This window comes from Drosophila erecta, unplaced genomic scaffold (assembly GCF_003286155.1).
Source record: "Drosophila erecta strain 14021-0224.00,06,07 unplaced genomic scaffold, DereRS2 tig00000021-arrow-pilon, whole genome shotgun sequence".
In the NCBI taxonomy this organism is placed as follows: Eukaryota; Metazoa; Arthropoda; class Insecta; order Diptera; family Drosophilidae; genus Drosophila; species Drosophila erecta.
The window spans coordinates 16,414,946-16,431,940 of record NW_020825198.1 but is presented as its reverse complement, the minus strand read 5'-3'; the positions used below and the strand labels follow the sequence as shown (position 1 = coordinate 16,431,940).

Here is a 16,995-nt window from a genome sequence, read left to right as displayed (position 1 = left end):
CACGTTCACAGGCCGGATATTTATGTCAGGACGTGAATGTGAACGGAATATGTCCCCTGGGAGGATGGGAGGAAGTACTCAGCATCCCTGGTAGTCTTAATTTATCGCTGTGAATGAATCACTTGGCTCAGACTTTGTTTCTTGAAGGGACACGTACCTCTGGCGACAGGATATACTTTTGACTTCATTTGATTTCGCCAGAATGAATTTCAATTAGCTGTAAATGAAATTTCGGGTCGTTAAGTGATTCGCACGGAGATAAAAGGGTTTTTAACTAGCTCTAACGGATGATGTCTTACATTAAAGGCAAATTTCTCTTTCTTCTCTGTTCCCAGATGGATTGTGATTTGTATCTCGTAGTTTTCCACACCCATACTCCACTTTGCCTGCCGTAAGCCTTTGTTAAGCACCAACACTTAACTGTGTCATGCTCGGATTTATGGCTCCAAGAGGACTTCGCATCCTTCAGATACCTTCTGCACACCCCCAGCTTCCTAATCTGCACTATACGAGCTGTTAGTTTTCCGTTTTTCCGTTCGGGCCCAGAGCTGATTGATTTCTGTTCTAGTCGGGCCAAAGAGCAGTCTAAGCCCACCCGCTCACATCCGCCACTCCACTAGTCTGACAGTATATTGACGCGCAGTCATAAATAAAAACACTCAGATATTCATGCCAATGATTCCTTCTATTTTTTGCTGCTCTGAATGCGACTATCGTCTGTTGTTGTTCGTTGAGTAGAGCCTGCGGCAGAAAACCCCCAACCAAATAACTGTTGTATCACTTAATATTGGTAGACTCCAGGCTCCATTGATCTACACCGAAAAAAAGGATTCACGATATTCAGGATTCAGGATATTTATACCACTGTGATTGATTAAAAACAAATGTTAGACAATCATGAAGTTGATTTATAATACATCTTATTTAATATTGCCATTACAATTGATTTAATTTGAAACTTTTCGAATAGCTTTAATCCTTGTTTTTCCGTGTACCCATGTTGCATGTTGCCGTTGCCTGGCTTTGCTACATTTGCAGTGTGTTTGGGATGGGATCGGTGTTCTTGGCATTCTTGAAAGCTGAGCGTTTTGTTGATGATTTGCGTGTTCGTGAATAATTGATCGAATGACAATATTTCGATGTGTCAGCATTGTTACGCGTTGTTATCAGCCCGAAAAGTGGCATAAACATGCCGATGATTGCGTTCATCATCATTATGAGGCGAGTGCCAGTGTTTTCATCGTTGACAGCGGTCGTTGGCATCGTGTGTGTTCTGAATAATAAGATGCTAACGTAGCAATACCCAGATATCACGGCTTATGACTGATGTGCAGTCAAACAATCAGCTCTGCCCTCCAGAAATCGGGATTTGTACTGTTTTGCATGAGACTGTGGCATGAAATGGGGCATCAGCTGCTAATGGCAGGCCCATGCCCATCATGCTCCACTTCAAAAATTAAACAAGATTAATTTGTTGGCTCGTTTAAAATGGCTTAACAATATCATTAATTTCATTGGCCAGGCCCGAGCCGAAAGTAAACATATTCGGGCGACCAAACATGGCTTAAAACCGCTTTAAACCGCATTCAACCGTCGAATTATGAGGGAGTGGTGGCCGTGTGTATCATTAATCAATCCTTGGGCAAATGGCCATTTAAAGAGGTCATAAAATGCCGTCAGCAAAGCCTCAACTTGAGGTCAGATGTTTGCAACTTGTATTTTTAGTGGGTCAAACTTTTTGCTGCATAATTTTTGGGTCCCTCTGGGCCAGCTCCGTCATTGTTGTTATCTATTCATTAAATTTAATGATAGAGCTCCCCAGAGTTGCGACACCCGGCTCTGTTTTGAAATAATCAGAACTCTGTGGCAAGCATTTTTAAACGGACTTGCTCATTTCCGAAGTGACACACACATTTTGCCCCGGATCGCCTCGAGATGAATGGTTGCTCTAGAGTCGGGATCTGCTTCCTTCCCTTTCATCATAATTATAAACACAAAACAGGCAGCAGGATGGATGGATGGTTGGTAAAATGGATGGGTTTTCACTGGGGTTCGGGTTCACATGGGTTTTCGCCACAACCCATGCCCGTGTTTGGCTCCTTTTTCCTTGCACTTTTCCCATTCAAGGCGAGCAACATGTGGCGATATGTGTTGGCCCACATTCGCCTCGCAATTAACAGATCAGAGAGTTGCATCCTCTGCATCCTCTGAGCTCTGAGCCACATACATTAAGGGGCTCTTCTAGGACCTGTGATTCGGGCCCTCCTTTGTTAACTGCTCTCATGCGCCTCGTTGGCCTTTATTATTGTTGACTGTGCTGTCCTGCAGAAGTCTCCATGTCCATTTCCATTTCCATTTCCCTTTCATTCCCATTGCCCATTTACATTTCCCCCGTCATCGTTCATTGTAATTGCGATAATTACGACAAGGACTGGGTATAGCTCCTTGGTGCGACACCTTAATGAAGCAGCATTCATGCAGTCCATTGATGCAGTGCCTCCTGCATCCGAACGGCCGTTCCACATGAGTGTGTTATGAGTGATGGCCACTCATCCGTCGCCGTGCGATGTCCTCGATGTTCTCGTCCTTCCTGTTTATCCACTTAGCAGCGCACGAGGTCCGTGTCGTTAATTGAAATCTTTCGCATTAAACCACCTCCCTTCGCCACCTGCCGCCCGACATTTTGCTTTTCCACTTTGTAGCCGAGCGCTTATTGTTTTTGTTATTAAAGTTTAATTAAATACCTTTTTGAAATGCTCACGCATGAGTGGAAAATATTTTTTAATGAGCTTTTGCGCCTTTTGTGTGCAACATGAAAAAGACGCCGCTTCGAAGTTGGCCACACGGCGTATGCGTGTTCTTAGTGCGTAAATTGATTGCAAACAAAGGCGCCCACAGACAACAAGCGTGCGATATAATTACCACTCGCAGACGCAAAAGATCCACCGTAAATATATAGCTTTTCACATTTTTCATTTATCGCGAAAGTGTGAAAATGCGGCTGACTTTTGGGGCGGCTTAAGCCTCGGGGAAAACGAGAAAATGATTAAATGTGTTCATCCGCATCAATTGCAGTTTTCTCTCGGAAAATTTAACTTCCGTCGTTCATGTATCAATGGTACAAATCAATTAGCAATACTGTTGAGTGTTGTTCAAACATTTAAATGTCTCACTTTCATAGGAAAACATTGCATTTTTTCCTGTTCTATGGTATTTCATACACATAAATACCATTTAGTAATTAATCAATTAAACCTATTTGCGTAATGATGAATGAAGTGGGCATAGTATAACTTTATTTTTAGTACGCAATAATAAATTGTGACACATTCCTTTTATACTATTATGTGTGTATACAAATTTTGCCATCTGAACTAAAATCAAATGCCAATTAAAAAAGGCAAACAAAGTCAGAATAAAAGCAATATAATTACTATGCAAGTACCAGTTCACTGAGCGTTTTATCCTAGTAACCAGATTAAAAATAATCCTCTGCCGAATAACCGAATAAAAACTTCGTCTGCTGTCAGTGAAAAAAAATGATTCGTGCAAATATTAAAGGTGGGTGCGCAGGTGTGAAAACCCGTGAAAAGTGTGGAAAAAGGCGAAGGAAAAGCAAGCTGAAATGCAAAACAAAAAGTTATGGAGGGAGCTTGAAGAGCCGTAACCATGGCCGTAGCCGTAACCATTAGCCGTAACCAAAAACCGAGCCAGACATTGAATTGACCTTAATAAAGTCAACTGCGACTGCTTTGACCTTTTCTACCTTGTTTTGCCAACCAAATAATCCCATCTCTCTACTTACAGAAAATGCTGATACTGCTGCCGCTGCTTGGAATTTTTGGTAATGGTTTCCTTGCTGAAGTCGAGGCAAATCTAAGTCTGGGCTTTAAGGCCATCAAAGTGAGTTTTTGCACAAAGGCGAAGCAGCCATGAAAACCTTTATGAATACCATTAATGCTCTTTCCTTAATTATGCAATCCCATCCGCCGCCCACGGATCAGTTGCCCAGGCATCCGAATCCGGGTAAGTTCCTTAGGATTTTGGCAGTCTCCACGAACCAAATTGAATTGCACGAAATTGATGCGTATTTGCAATTGATTTGGAAAAACCGATTTACGAATCACATTTTCTGTGTGCTTCACTCATCAAAGGCCTGTCCTCTCATCATCGTCATCTCCATTAAAAGGTCCACACCGTAATGATTTTCTTAAAGTGCAGTTCCTGGCTATGGTTTTAAAAGCCCCAGGGAATTTATTTATTTCTGATATGTTGTTATGTGTAACTAAATATCAGATGTTTCTCTTTGGGTACTATTCACCATTAGTACTAATTGTTTATTGCTTGTACCATTCTGATAAAACAGGGCAAATTTAGAAGCTTCTCTGGCAGCTAAACGAAATAAAGTTACTATTTTGCCCAATACAGTCAAATGCAAAGCTTCTTTTGCTGGCAAATGAAATATTCCCCTTATATCATTTTCCGAGCAGTCGTATGCAATCGAAGAACGAACAATTTCATTAAAACTTGCAGACAGGAAATGTAATTTTTTGTTCGCATTGCAAAGTTGTAGACCCGTTTCCGAACATTTATTGTGCACCTATATTATCCATTATATCCCCGCTTAGCAGATCCCATCTCCTGGGAAAGGAAAGGTCCCACGCACACGGGCTCAAATGGCTAACTAACGAGTAAAGTGATTTTAATGGTTTTATGTTCGATTCTCCTTCTTCATTTTCCATTTTGCCAAACATTTTTTATTTTTTCGTCGAGATGTGTGTGTTCAATTCGGTTCGACATGTGCCACTTTCCATGCTCTTTTTCTGTTCCCAACGCTTTTCATCCAGTCCCCCACACGATGTCGTAGAAAGCTGTTCAAAATTAAACAGCAGTAGTCCGAACTGGGCCAGAAACTTTTCGATTCGAGGGCGTTACAACAAATTCAACCCATATCGTGCTGCCGGAATAGCTGCAAATACACTTGTATGTGTATTACACTGGCCTTATTTCCCGCCGCCCCCCGCCGCCACAGTCAAAAGTTTTGAGTCAAATGCCAATACAGTTTGTGTATGGCCGGCTCCAAAATAAAAGTTATCCGGCCAGCCGGAGCTGAGCTCCGGGCTCCCTGGCACGTAGTCCACCGACCAGTTTAGCCCTGGGTCCATATCAATGGCCCACACGATTGCGTGGCATCAACACATGAAAAGAAATATCAGGAATCGAATGTGCTTTTAGCCATTGAAAAATGTTTATAACAAGCTAACTGGAGTCTTAATCATATTTCAGACAAAATCGTCATAATTTTATGAAATATTTGGCAGTAAAATATGCTTGATGAATACTTATGATGTTTGATGAATAATATATGATGAATTTTTAAATACAAGTAATAAGTCATAGGGATTCATAGGGATTGCATATATGTACCCAGAATTTAAGATTGCACAGTTTTATGCGACTTTTTCCTCGGTGCAGACAACAATTGCTCAGGGCCTTGATTGTCCACTCAATGCGGAACAAGTTCATTTAAACTCAAGAACTTGCCCCTTATTCGCATCTTTTTCTCGGTTAAAATCGGAAAGTTATCGGAACACGGAAAATTCAGAAACGCTGTGAACTTTGCCAAACATATTTGCCAATACGTGAAGCAATGAAGAGTTCTTACAGAAAGTCAGGAACTAAAAAGTTCAATGAGCTGCAAGGATATTATTTTCACAGTAAGGCCCATTCATATAGAGCTAATGCTTCGCAAAGTTCAAAACTTCCTTGAAATCGTAAAAGCCGTGATTCGTCTTTGTTCGCTTTGAGTGTATTGCATTTTAAGTATTAGATATTAGATATTAAATTTTTGAGACTCAAATTAATTAACTAATAGTGTGTTGGCAAGCTCTTTTCTGGTCGCCGAACCTTATAGTACTGGCACGCACCTTTCTATTCCATTCTAAAATCCCTGCCAAGTGTGTTCGAACACATCCCAGGGCCATTGGCAATCTTTAGTGCAGATTTTAGTTTCTGAAGTAGAATTGGGCACAGTTTTCAGCTCTCAATCACATGTCCCAAGCAAACACTCGAGCAGCAAAAATTGCGCATACGCAGCATGGGCTGCAGACTGAAGCGTTCTTTTCCAACTTTTGTTCGGAGTGCCTTTGCTTTTTCCGTAGCCATGATGTTCCATGATCCGCTCCGGGGCCAATGTCGGATGGCACTCAAAACTTGTCGCACACGCTCGAGTGTTGTAAATCTTTGCACAAAATGAAACTTTATTTGGTCATGGTCATCAACGACTTAAGTAAATCTAAAACTCTAAGTAAAGCAAACACTGCACACAGCCGAAGAAGGAACGAGTCTGAAGGCAGAGCCTCGCAGAGGCCGCATAAAACAAATAAACTGCGCACACGTGACCCCAAACAGGGCGCAAGGCTGTGGGCGGGGCCGGTGCTGATGACCCCAACAAAGGAACACGGGGTCGCAAAAAATGTGTCACGCCATCAGAAAGGGTGGACAACCAGTGGGTGAGAGTTCATTTCGCTCGGCAGGACATCGAGCTTAGGCAGGAAATAGTCGCTGTAATTGTATATACTATGTTAATGGATGGCGTAACTTTTCAGAAAAGCTCATACCCCAAATGATAAGTGATATGTGTAAATATGTATGAAAATGCAAACTAATTAAAATTAAAATTACATACCTTAACTTTTATTGATAAAAAAGGAAAGATAATAAGTCACTCGTATCAATGAGTATAACTCTATTGTGGTAAATAAAAGGTATAGTTAAAGTTCAGTTACTCCATTTTATAAAAATCCCCTTTTATCTCAAAGCAAATTCCATTTGGTCGCGGAACATTGTTCTCATCAACTGCTACCAAGTGAAGTACCATTCGATTTCGCCCAGGAGGAAGGGGACTACCATTACTAAAGATCATTTTAAAGGTATATGGCTCCAAATAGAAAACAGTCTGCAAATAAAAGCGTGTAAGAATAATATAGAATAGCATTGAGCCACGCATACTCCTTTGTAGTTCATACACTTTTCTTGAGCGTCATTCTGGTTTATAATATGTCTCGTAAACATATCGTACCAATACTGATTCGGGTCAAGAAACCTTTTGCAAAAATCCTTGGAAGACATATTTAGTATCGTCGGTTGCCAAGAGCCACGCTCGAAACGAAGCAGATGTAACTGACCCTCAACGCGATCCTTTGGTTGTATATCCCACGTAGAGGTTACGTATCCGCGGACGTGAACACCGTCTGGACCCATTTCAAGGTTCACGTTTGAAAAATCAACCAACCCGCTTATATTCGCGTATCCCGGCGGCGGATCCAAACATTCCGAAAATATTGATTCGTCCTCCAAAACATACTCGAACTTTGCTCCAAGCGAATGTTGTGCAGCGCTTAGGAAAATTACTAATTGCCACAGCACCGAAAATTGAAGAGCCATTTCACACTTTTTTCCATATGACAAACCGTCTATTTGATGGAGCTTATATACCGAAACTCGTTACCTCGTAAAGGCAGAGGGTATGTTGGGGTATGGTAAGGGTATGTAACTAAGGTTACATGCTTAAAATACTTTCAGGTATAATGGCTTATATTGCTTTCAAATGCAAAATCAGATAGACTTTTTATGGGTTTTAAAGTTACCAACACGTTTTGTTTTTCCTAAAGAAATAAAAGTTTCTCTGCACTTTTAGTACAAGTACTGGGCATTTTATAGTCGTGACGACGAAAGCGCTAATTCTGCTTTTATTTTATCAAAGTGCTCTTGTATAGATGGTTTTTACATGATTGTGTAAAGTTGATCTTGATAATAACTGATAAAAACTGTGGTTGTAAATTGGAGGAATAGATTAATGATAACATGTACGTTTTACACAACACAAAAAATCAGATAATCGAGTAATGAGGGAGGTTATGGCATTTAATACAACTATTACCAACCAAAAAAAAAACAGTAAGCCAAAATCCAACAACCAACATTTTAGCAGGATTTTTGCGAATATTATTTTACATCCTTGTGCAGCTGCGCCGCTGTCTGGCTGACTCGCCAAGGATAAGGGATCCTTGCAGCAAATTCACCCGGACAAAGCGCCCACACAGATGCTTTTTCAGAAATATCCTTGTCAAGGGCTGCACGTCTATACCGCGTACGAGGAAAAACACATTAAGATGATTGCACTTCGGAAAATGACGCGATATCGCAGGAGTGAAGGGCGCACTACACGTAGATACTTCCGGCATTGTGCGACCTTCGCCGGCAGCTTTTCAATAATAAACGTAGATTGCTAATGTCATAAAGATGCGACAACGTGCCCATATTCATTACAATCAGCCAGCAATGCCAATTTTCGCATTAACCATTGATGCCAAATGAATGATGAGGGCCAAGGAGGCGGGCGGCCACGTCTGACTCGTCCTTTCGCAGAAGTCACGTCGCCAGTGAAATCAATTCAAAGTGGAAAAGTACAGAGCACGTACCCGATCCCCTTGCACACAAAAACACAATTGGGTGGCTCCTCTTTCGGTGCCGGTCGCTGCTCCCACAATTCCTGTCTATGGGCCAAATTCCGCCCCACTGTGCGATTGCAAATGGTCCGCCACAAGCCCGAGTAATTGTGATTGGCGGCTACACATACGAGTTTTTGGCCAGGCCAGAACAAGAACCTGCTCAAAGGCAGACACGGCAGCAGTGTCTACCAAAGCACACTGCACAAAACGTGTCCAAAGTCCTGAAAACAATTAATTCTTTTGAAATCAGGGTGCTAAAATTATATCGCAAAATGTAATGGCCACAAAAGGAGTGCGGAGCAACTCATGTTTTGCTAACGACTACTATTATCAAAAATTGAAATCAATGCACATATTTTTTCGGTGTAGAACAGAGAACGCGGCAAAAACAAACTTTAGCGGGCTAATGGGATGCCATAAAGCAGCGGCATTTGTCAATATCAATTTTGATGAGACACGAAGGCAAACGGTGGAATGGTAGCGGGTCTATTGTTTGTGCTGCAAATATGCGATTCTGGCGAAATTTATAACAAACAGCACTGACATTAATTGGGTTCCCATTCATTGGCATTACACATACGACATGTATTACGCATTTGATGACATAAATTAGCAGTGAAATGAAGGCGAAGTGAAATGAAACGAAAGGAAATGAAATGTACTCGTATAATAAACAAGTACTGGTTGCCAAACAAAACTGTTTAGCCTCGTACTGACTTTAAAGCGATAAGCTGTTTCAATTCAATTTGCCTTGTAAAATTCACCCGTTTCCATGCTCATTTGAATCTTCTATTTTCTATGTTTTCCACTACTTTTGCTGCTGACAACGATGGAAACCAACGCAACATCTTGGCTTCGGATTCGCCTGCAGCCAATTGCAGCGTGGGCAACACAACATTCGCACATGGAGTCACATTTAAATTGGATTGTAAAACCCAATGCGTTTGCGAGGTGAGTCGCGGGTACCAAAACGCAGCTTGCAGGTTGCAGGTTGCAGGTCGCAGCCGTTGGCCAAATGCTTCGGGCCATCCGCACAAAAGTTGGCCACAAACCACAGACATCCAGAGATACGTACTATACATGCAGAGATACAGATACAGATACAGATATAGATATTGGGCCACAGAAGCATTCCGGCCAAAAGCCAAAAGCGCTAGTCGTTGCCATTGCTGTTGTTTAACCTGTGCTTAGCCTGGCTCCTAGCGCTTTTAGTTTCAGCCTTCAATTTGGGCTTTTTTCTCATTTTTGGTGCGGATTAGAGGCAGCAGTTGCGCCATCTGAAAGCAAAGGGCTCTGCTGGGTTGGGATTTTAATTAAAATTTGAATATAGTGTGAAGTGCCCGGCACTACAATTGCAAAATCACACAGTAGCATTTGATAGAGACTATAATGGCGGAAAACTATTTTTCGCTAATGAGATTAAAGCAACGCTTAACAGGCAATGAATAGGGAAGGGCAATATAAAAACATTATTTGGCTGAAACAATAATTTAAATTAAATCATTCTTGTTAAAAATAACAACTAATTTGCTGTAAGATGCCTTTGCAGTTGGCTCGTAAGCATTGTTTAGCCTAAAAGACTGGAAAGAACTATGGTGATCCGTGCACATAGAACTACGATTAAAGTTCACTTTTCAGTTGCTTTAGCCCAAAATCCTTGACATTGCTTTATGGCCACAGAGAAGTTTTTTAACTGCTCCTATTCCTGGGCTTCCCTGTCTGTTTTTGGTTTGGTTTTTGCACCTTATTTCCAGCTGCGCTGGTAGTTTATCATGTGGCTAATACAAACACGAGCACATGGAATTTATGCAATGCAATTTCGTGACGATGCCAAAGATGCGGAATGGGTATGAAAAGTATCATCGGACTGTGTGAGCGCTTAGAGACGAAAAGTGGATTACAAACAAAGCTGTGAGAGTCTGCACGAAATGTTAATTTTGCCATATACCAAAGTACACGTAAGGAAACAAGCCAGCAGCAAAAGTTCGTGCCCAAGTCGAGGAGCCGGCCAACTTTGGGTCGTCCTTGTGCGATTGGGCCAATATTTTCTTTACATTATGACTTTATTTTCGGCTGCCTGGCCAAAGCTAAATAAACAACCCCACAGCAGCAACAATGGGCCACATTTAATGTATTTTAATGTGGCATTGCAGAATGGCCGCCACGCCTGCTCCACGCTCTGCCCCAACGAGCAGCTCCCGGCGCCGGAGGACACGATTTCCTGCCGATCGCCGCGCCTCGTCGAAGTTCCCGGCCACTGTTGCAAGATGTGGCTCTGTGAGAATCCAACAGCTGATGGTAAGTTGTGCTGTGCACTGAGAGAAAGCAGGTGTTTATTTGGTAATTTCTGTTTTTACAAATATATATTGTTTATGGTTTAAATTCATAGGAATTCCATTCTTGACGCCTTGTAGTTGTGCTATTTTATAGGCTGTTGTTCCCAGTGCATTCTTGCTTCCACTGCCACTGCCATGGCCTTGTTATTGTTTTATAAGTGTGTTTATGGCTGTGGCCAGCCCATTGTGTCCACTTCCCAAGCCAACCACCGCCCACCGCCCACTGGCCCGAGTTAATGGCGCTCTGGGGCGTGTCGTGCTGTGTCCGATGCGCAACTTAATGCTTTTTAAGCGCCCGAGAACCCACATCCTACCCAAAAACCGAGTGGAGAATGCAGCGCATATTTATGAAGATGAATTATTCCATCACGAGACTGGAGGCCACGAGCAGGAGTAAATGCTGGAGCAGAAGCGTAATTACTTACACAGGGATTAAGTGTTAATTAAACGCGCAGAATGCAATAAATAAACAGGATATTAAGCGTTCCTGCCAGCAGCTGCGAGGAATAGCCTTCGGCGAATTAACTGGGAATTCGAGCATTTGGGACATCTAGTGAGGGGTACAAAGGACCTGGGCGGTAATTAGTAGAAATGGTATTGGAGTATGAATTGGAATAGAAAAGAGTCTTCTTCGATAGATGAACATATGTAGAAGATATGAAAAATCTATAAAATGTATTTGATTTACAAAATCTATCAAAAAACTAAAAACGCAAAAAATTGATTAGCAACACGAACATTTCCTGAAACAAGAAATATATAAAACATGTCTGGAATATGTATGAGCACCCACCGTTTAGTAAAGATTTCTGAACTATCTCGTTTTGCAGCGAAATCCAAAAAGATTTCCTCCAACCGCGTTTGCATAATTAGATAGTCTTCAATGTTCAGTTTATGCGAGTTGGTTTCGAAGAGTTGGAAAATTCTAGCCAAAATGTTTGAGTGTGGTATATAGTAAGTTATCAGGCCATTATATTCCTCTTTGAGTTCGGCGTCAGGAATCTCTTTTAATATAAATCGATTAACCTTTAAAATTCGATCTGTTAGAGAGCTTTCTTTCACGGAAGCCCTTTGGAGAAACTTTGAATCCGTTTCTTGAATCGATTGCTTGTCAGTTGAGGAAGACGAATCTTCCACAACTCGCTGAAAGGTTTTCTTTTTGTGTTTGACTTTGACCTTAAGGATCAGGCCCTTCGAGTACTGATTCTTCAAGCTCTGCACCGACCCTATGCACTTGAATTCACCATCGACCATTATGGCCAATCGGCTGCACAGGGCCTCGCACTCATCCATACTGTGCGAGGTTAGAACAATAGATTTCCCGGCAGTACGAATCAGGCCTATTATACCCCATAGTTGTCGCCTTGCGGCGGGATCCATGCCACTGGTGGGCTCATCCAGATACAGAACGGATGGATTTCCCAGAACCGATATGGCGGTGCTCAGCTTTCGCTTGTTTCCGCCACTGTAATGCTTCGTTTGCTTATCCATGTGCTTGGCGAATCCGAAAGATATGGCCAGTCCCCAGCATATGGGCATCACATGTCGACGTTGCACTCCTCGCAGCAGACAAAAGATATTTAGGGTTTCGCGGCCAGTCAAATCCTCAAACAGTGCATCGAACTGCGGACAATAGCCGATTTTGCGATATACCTTATGCGTGGATATGTTTGTGCCATCCACGTAGGCTTCACCTGAGCTTATTTTTTCATCCCCAGCCAGCATCTTAAAGGTGGAAGTCTTACCAGCTCCATTGATTCCCAGAAGACCGAAGCATTCGGCGTGGGGCACGTGAAACGAGATGCCCTTTACTGCCAGTTTGCTTCTATAGCGCTTGGTTATGTTATAGACCAAAAGAGGTATATCCTTTCGTCCCGAGCTTATCATTTCCCGGACTACTAGTCGTTCCGCGACTACGTTCTCGTTCTCGACAGAGGATCCTCCGCCAAAACGCCTTCTCCTCGAAAAACAATTTCCCAATCGTTCGCCAATTAGTTTGCACACCTTGCCGTCGTGCACAACTAGGAGCAAAAATAATATTACGCCAACTAATATCATGTATGTGATTTCTGGCAGCACGCCAGGATTCTGCCAGCCAAAGTAGTCGGGAATATTACAGCAAATGGGCACGTTCCGGCAGAGCAGATCCTTGGGTAACTTTCTAATGCCGCCCATGCTGCAGCCACGCCGAATATTATAGCCAATGTGAATGCTGTGCGTGGAGCTGGCCAAGCTGTAGTGCGGAGATAGTCGGAAGTACCAGGCTAGTTGTTCGGCCACTGCCCTCAGCTGAAAGGCCTCAAAGTTCAGGGTCATGAACATCAAAAAGAGCCCAGTGCCGGCCAAGGTGTTTATGATGGATATGCGAGTGAAGCCAGTGGCAGCGTCGGAGAAGCATCCTGATGCAGCGTAGCTGAGCATAATGCCGGGAAATCCGAATACCAGCAGCATATAGAAGTAGCGACTCAGATCTAGCGGTGTTATGTAGCCAATCTCCTTGAACGCCGCAATGGTGAGTATGGCGGAAAGCGCTGAGAGCACAAATATTAGGTAATCCCAGACAATGTGACTTGTCCAGTAGGCACACACATCAACTCCGCTCAGAAATTGCAAGAGCTTGGCCCGAGTTTCTCGTTCTCTTATGATGGGTATCGCATAGAAGGCCGTGACGAAGCACATGGTTAGGGATAAATTTATAGCTATCTCGGCGCCCAACACTTGGCCTTTGTTCAGTCTTAAAGTCCTGGCATCATCGCTGTATGGCAAAGGCTCATTGGTTACGTAAGTAGAGGCATCCTGGCCGAGCAGTTTGATAGCCAGGGCGTTGTGCAATAAATTGAGCGTCAAAGGAGCCGTGTGCAGGGGCTTATTATTCAGCCACACAGTTAAATTGTCTTTTGCAATGGTGAGTCCTGCCAAGAAATGGAAATCTATTCGCCGGCTATAATTGCGGCCATAGCTCAGTATGTAGTCCTCAAACTTAAGACCGTTTGTCTGCATCAACGTGCATCTACCGCCGTAGTGCTCCAAGTGCTTCGAATAAAACACGGCTAAGGACGAGGGCTGGTCAGTAGTATTATCCTCCAATATAACATAGGCGAGGCTATACTGATTGATGGATATAGGCATAGCTGGTAGCTCGTAGTAAATCCTGCCACCTCGCGAGTTGAGTATCGTCAGGGACATGACTACTATGGGCAGGAGCAGCTGAATCCCCAGCAGCCAGTAGTTCCTGGTGGTGGTATAAAACTTCTTCAGAAAGAGCGCCTGCCAAAACATAAGACAACGTGAGATACGTCTTTTTTCCCTCGTTTTGCTATCAAAAACTAGCTCCTTGAATCGCGTGCTTCCGTCAGCCGGCGGCACTTCCGCTCCACCTCGAACCCTTTTATCGGTGCTGACTGCCATAAACACATCTTCCAAAGTGGCTCCACTCAAGCCGTAACCCACCAACTGTAGTTGGGCACACTTCTCATCCAAGTCCTGCAGCAATCCTGCAAACTTCTTTGCGTACTCGGTGGGCAGGCGATAGGTGAGTTCAGTTCCCAGCACTCGCTCCGGCGACAGGTGGGGAACGTACCTTCTTATCAACTGGGTTACGGCTGCTACATCACAGCCACTCTGCATTATACAGACCAGCAGATAGCCGGTGCCAAATCTCTTCTTCAAATAGAAGGAGGTGCCCTGGCACTGCAACTTTCCATCAGATAGGATGGAAATGCGATCGCCCAGGACATCGGCTTCATCCATATAATGAGTGGTCAGCAGTATGGTGCGTCCGTCCTTTTCGCTTTGCAGCAGATCCCAAAGACTCCTGCGTCCGGCTGCATCAATTCCAGAACTGGGCTCATCGCATAGGACCACCTTGGCATTTCCACATAGAGCACAGCAAAGGGACAGCTTACGCTTCATGCCACCAGATAGGTTCTTGGCAGCCACATATGATTTATCCTGCAATCCCAGCATGGTCACATACTTACCCACCTCGTTCTCCACCGCTGTGGCCCCACGAATGCCTTTCAGCTTGCTAAAGAATATAATGTGATCCCGCACACTCATGTCCTTGAAGAGTATATTATTCTGAGGGCAAATTCCCAGGGACTCACGAGCTTTTGCCAAATGGGTTCGTATATCATACCCGTTTACCACGGCCGTTCCGCTTGTGGGCTTAACTATACCAGTTATCATATTGATCGTTGTGGTCTTACCAGCTCCATTGTGGCCGAGCAACACGGTTATTTCGTTGCGATACATCTTTAAGCTGATACCCTTGACCGCTTTGTGTTTGCCATAGGTCTTTTGCAGGTTAAACAAATGAATGCCCACCTCTCTTCCACTTCGACAGCTCCTCACTTGACGTACGGCGGCTCCATGCTTGATGTTTTGGGCACTGGGAACTATATTCAAACTCGGCACGTATTTCCGCCAGTAATTTCTGTGGCACATGAAGTTCCAGCTACGAGGTACACCGTACTCCCCAGGGAACACCTGCTCCACATACAGGCAAATGGATAAGGACACTATTGATCCCAAGCTCATGGTCATGATTATATAAAACAGCGTGAGAGTATCATCCGCCGAGACGGGGTGGAACATATTCCTCCAAGTGATTCCCTCTCCGGTTCCTTCCCACATTACAATGACGTGGATGCCAAATCCCAGGGCCGAGTTCGAAAATATCAGCGAAATGAGCAGCTTACCCATGAGGCTGAGTCGTTCGTAATAATAGAAGCCAAATGAATAAGGTATGTAGGTCAGGAACCAGATGATGGCCGCCACTGCCGAGGCTGTGCTGGCCTTTGAAAATAGAACGGCTAGCATAAAGCACAGACACACGCTCGCAACCACATAGGTGTGCAGAAATAATAGCACCGGAACCCAGCTGGAAAACGAAAGTACGGCTACGGAGGCGTGGAACTTCACCATGATCAGGAACATGATGAGGAACACCACCAGCATGAGCATTACATAACTCTTGACGAACCACGCCACCCAGTGCAGCCAGTTGTGAACGCCGATCAATTTCATTATCTCCTTGAGCTGGAGCTCCTTTTCGCTGGTCACATACTTGGTCACAGTCGAGGCGGGATAGATGAAACTCAGCAGGATTACGAAGGGCAGCAGCTGCCGCAGGCCACTCAGCAACTGATCATAGGTATAGGCCCTGTAGGGAAAGCGGCGAAGGTGTATGCTTGGCAGGTCGTTGTCCTTGATGCCCGATGCCAAGGTCAGCCAGGACATGGTTAGTGCATGCTGAATGGGCAGAAAGCCCTCCCTAATGTATCCGACTGGAACTCCGCCATCGTTTTCCAATCTATTGCGCGATCCACTTGTGTCGTAGGACAGAAATAAACGGGACGTACGCCAGGTGTCTATAATGGGTCCCTGCATAGTTCGCAGCTCACTGGGAAATCGCAGCGAGTAGTTGAGATTAAGTGGATATCCTGCACCATTGGTTTGCACTGCGTGCTCTGCAAACTGAACTCCTGCCAAGAAGTTGTGCAATACCATATCCCGTTCCATGTGCAAGGCGGTGTCATAGGGTCTAGTGCCCAGAAGTCGCAGTCTTATCGCAGTGGCACTCACGATGGCACTATTGATGGGGTTGTTTGGAGTAAAGCAGAGGAAATTTCGGGGTATATTAAGGGATCCATTCTCGTGCAATATCCTGTTGCCAAGTGGCACCTTCCTCATGTAAAGGTTCAGGTCCGATATAGAGACGGTTGGGTAGCGGATCTCGTCCTTCTTTTCGGGCAGGACTATTATGCGCAGTATTAGAATGAGACATAGAAATAAAACTGGCAGCAACAGGGCAAATACAATTTGCATTTTTTGGTTCCACTGAAGAATCCAATTCTTCCACATAAGTAGCTTCAGCCTGTCCCAATCTCCAACGGCGTATACTTCACAGGCTGAAGACGATTCCCTCTCGGACTTCATTGCTTCATTCAGCAGAATAAATTAAAGGCGCCCAAGTTTTGAATAAATTTTCAATTTTCTGATTCAATTTTCTAAGCCGGGTCTTAGGTAAACAGAAACTGTTATTGGACTATATCTTTGTAGTCATACGATTTATACTCTTTGTGTATGTGCCATGATTTTGGCTAATTTAAATACTTTTCACATATTTCTTATAGCTGTTTTAA

At 43.7% G+C, this 16,995-nt stretch overlaps 3 protein-coding genes across 4 annotated transcripts in view; 1 reads left to right on the top strand and 2 right to left on the bottom strand.

Annotated features, from left to right (window-relative positions):
* Positions 1-16,995, top strand: part of LOC6546284 (basic-leucine zipper transcription factor A) — a 50,666-nt gene that overhangs the window by 21,553 nt on the left and 12,118 nt on the right. The window contains exons 3-6 of one of the 2 annotated variants that reach the window (XM_001972872.3): positions 3,808-3,903; positions 4,005-4,026; positions 9,385-9,464; positions 10,667-10,811. In XM_001972872.3, coding sequence (XP_001972908.1) covers positions 3,811-3,903; positions 4,005-4,026; positions 9,385-9,464; positions 10,667-10,811 — 340 coding nt within the window. In that variant the 5' untranslated portion in view covers positions 3,808-3,810. Of the gene's footprint in view, positions 1-3,807; positions 3,904-4,004; positions 4,027-9,384; positions 9,465-10,666; positions 10,812-16,995 lie in introns of those variants that run through there. The other variant, XM_026977133.1, reaches the window with a different exon arrangement.
* LOC6546216 lies at positions 6,716-7,446 on the bottom strand. Its single transcript, XM_001972875.2, has 2 exons — positions 7,012-7,446; positions 6,716-6,958 (listed from the first exon to the last, which is right to left on the bottom strand). Exons 1-2 carry the CDS (start codon positions 7,444-7,446, stop codon positions 6,785-6,787), a joined length of 609 nt encoding a protein of 202 aa, XP_001972911.1. The 3' UTR covers positions 6,716-6,784.
* LOC6546215 (ATP-binding cassette sub-family A member 1) lies at positions 11,115-16,812 on the bottom strand. The gene is made up of 2 exons (XM_001972874.3): positions 11,643-16,812; positions 11,115-11,249 (listed from the first exon to the last, which is right to left on the bottom strand). Exons 1-2 carry the CDS (start codon positions 16,787-16,789, stop codon positions 11,216-11,218), a joined length of 5,181 nt encoding a protein of 1,726 aa, XP_001972910.3. The 5' UTR covers positions 16,790-16,812; the 3' UTR covers positions 11,115-11,215.

What these genes read in the sequence shown, in the direction of transcription:
- LOC6546215 (XM_001972874.3), bottom strand. Translation starts at nt 16,789, where the DNA reads ATGAAGTCCGAGAGGGAATCGTCTTCAGCCTGTGAAGTATACGCCGTT. An exon ending in TCAGAAATCTTTACTAAACG is followed by an intron (nt 11,250 to 11,642) that starts GTGGGTGCTCAT and finishes CTTCTGCTCCAG; the next exon opens with CATTTACTCCTGCTCGTGGC.
- LOC6546216 (XM_001972875.2), bottom strand. Translation starts at nt 7,446, where the DNA reads ATGGCTCTTCAATTTTCGGTGCTGTGGCAATTAGTAATTTTCCTAAGC. An exon ending in AGTGTATGAACTACAAAGGA is followed by an intron (nt 6,959 to 7,011) that starts GTATGCGTGGCT and finishes TTTTATTTGCAG; the next exon opens with ACTGTTTTCTATTTGGAGCC.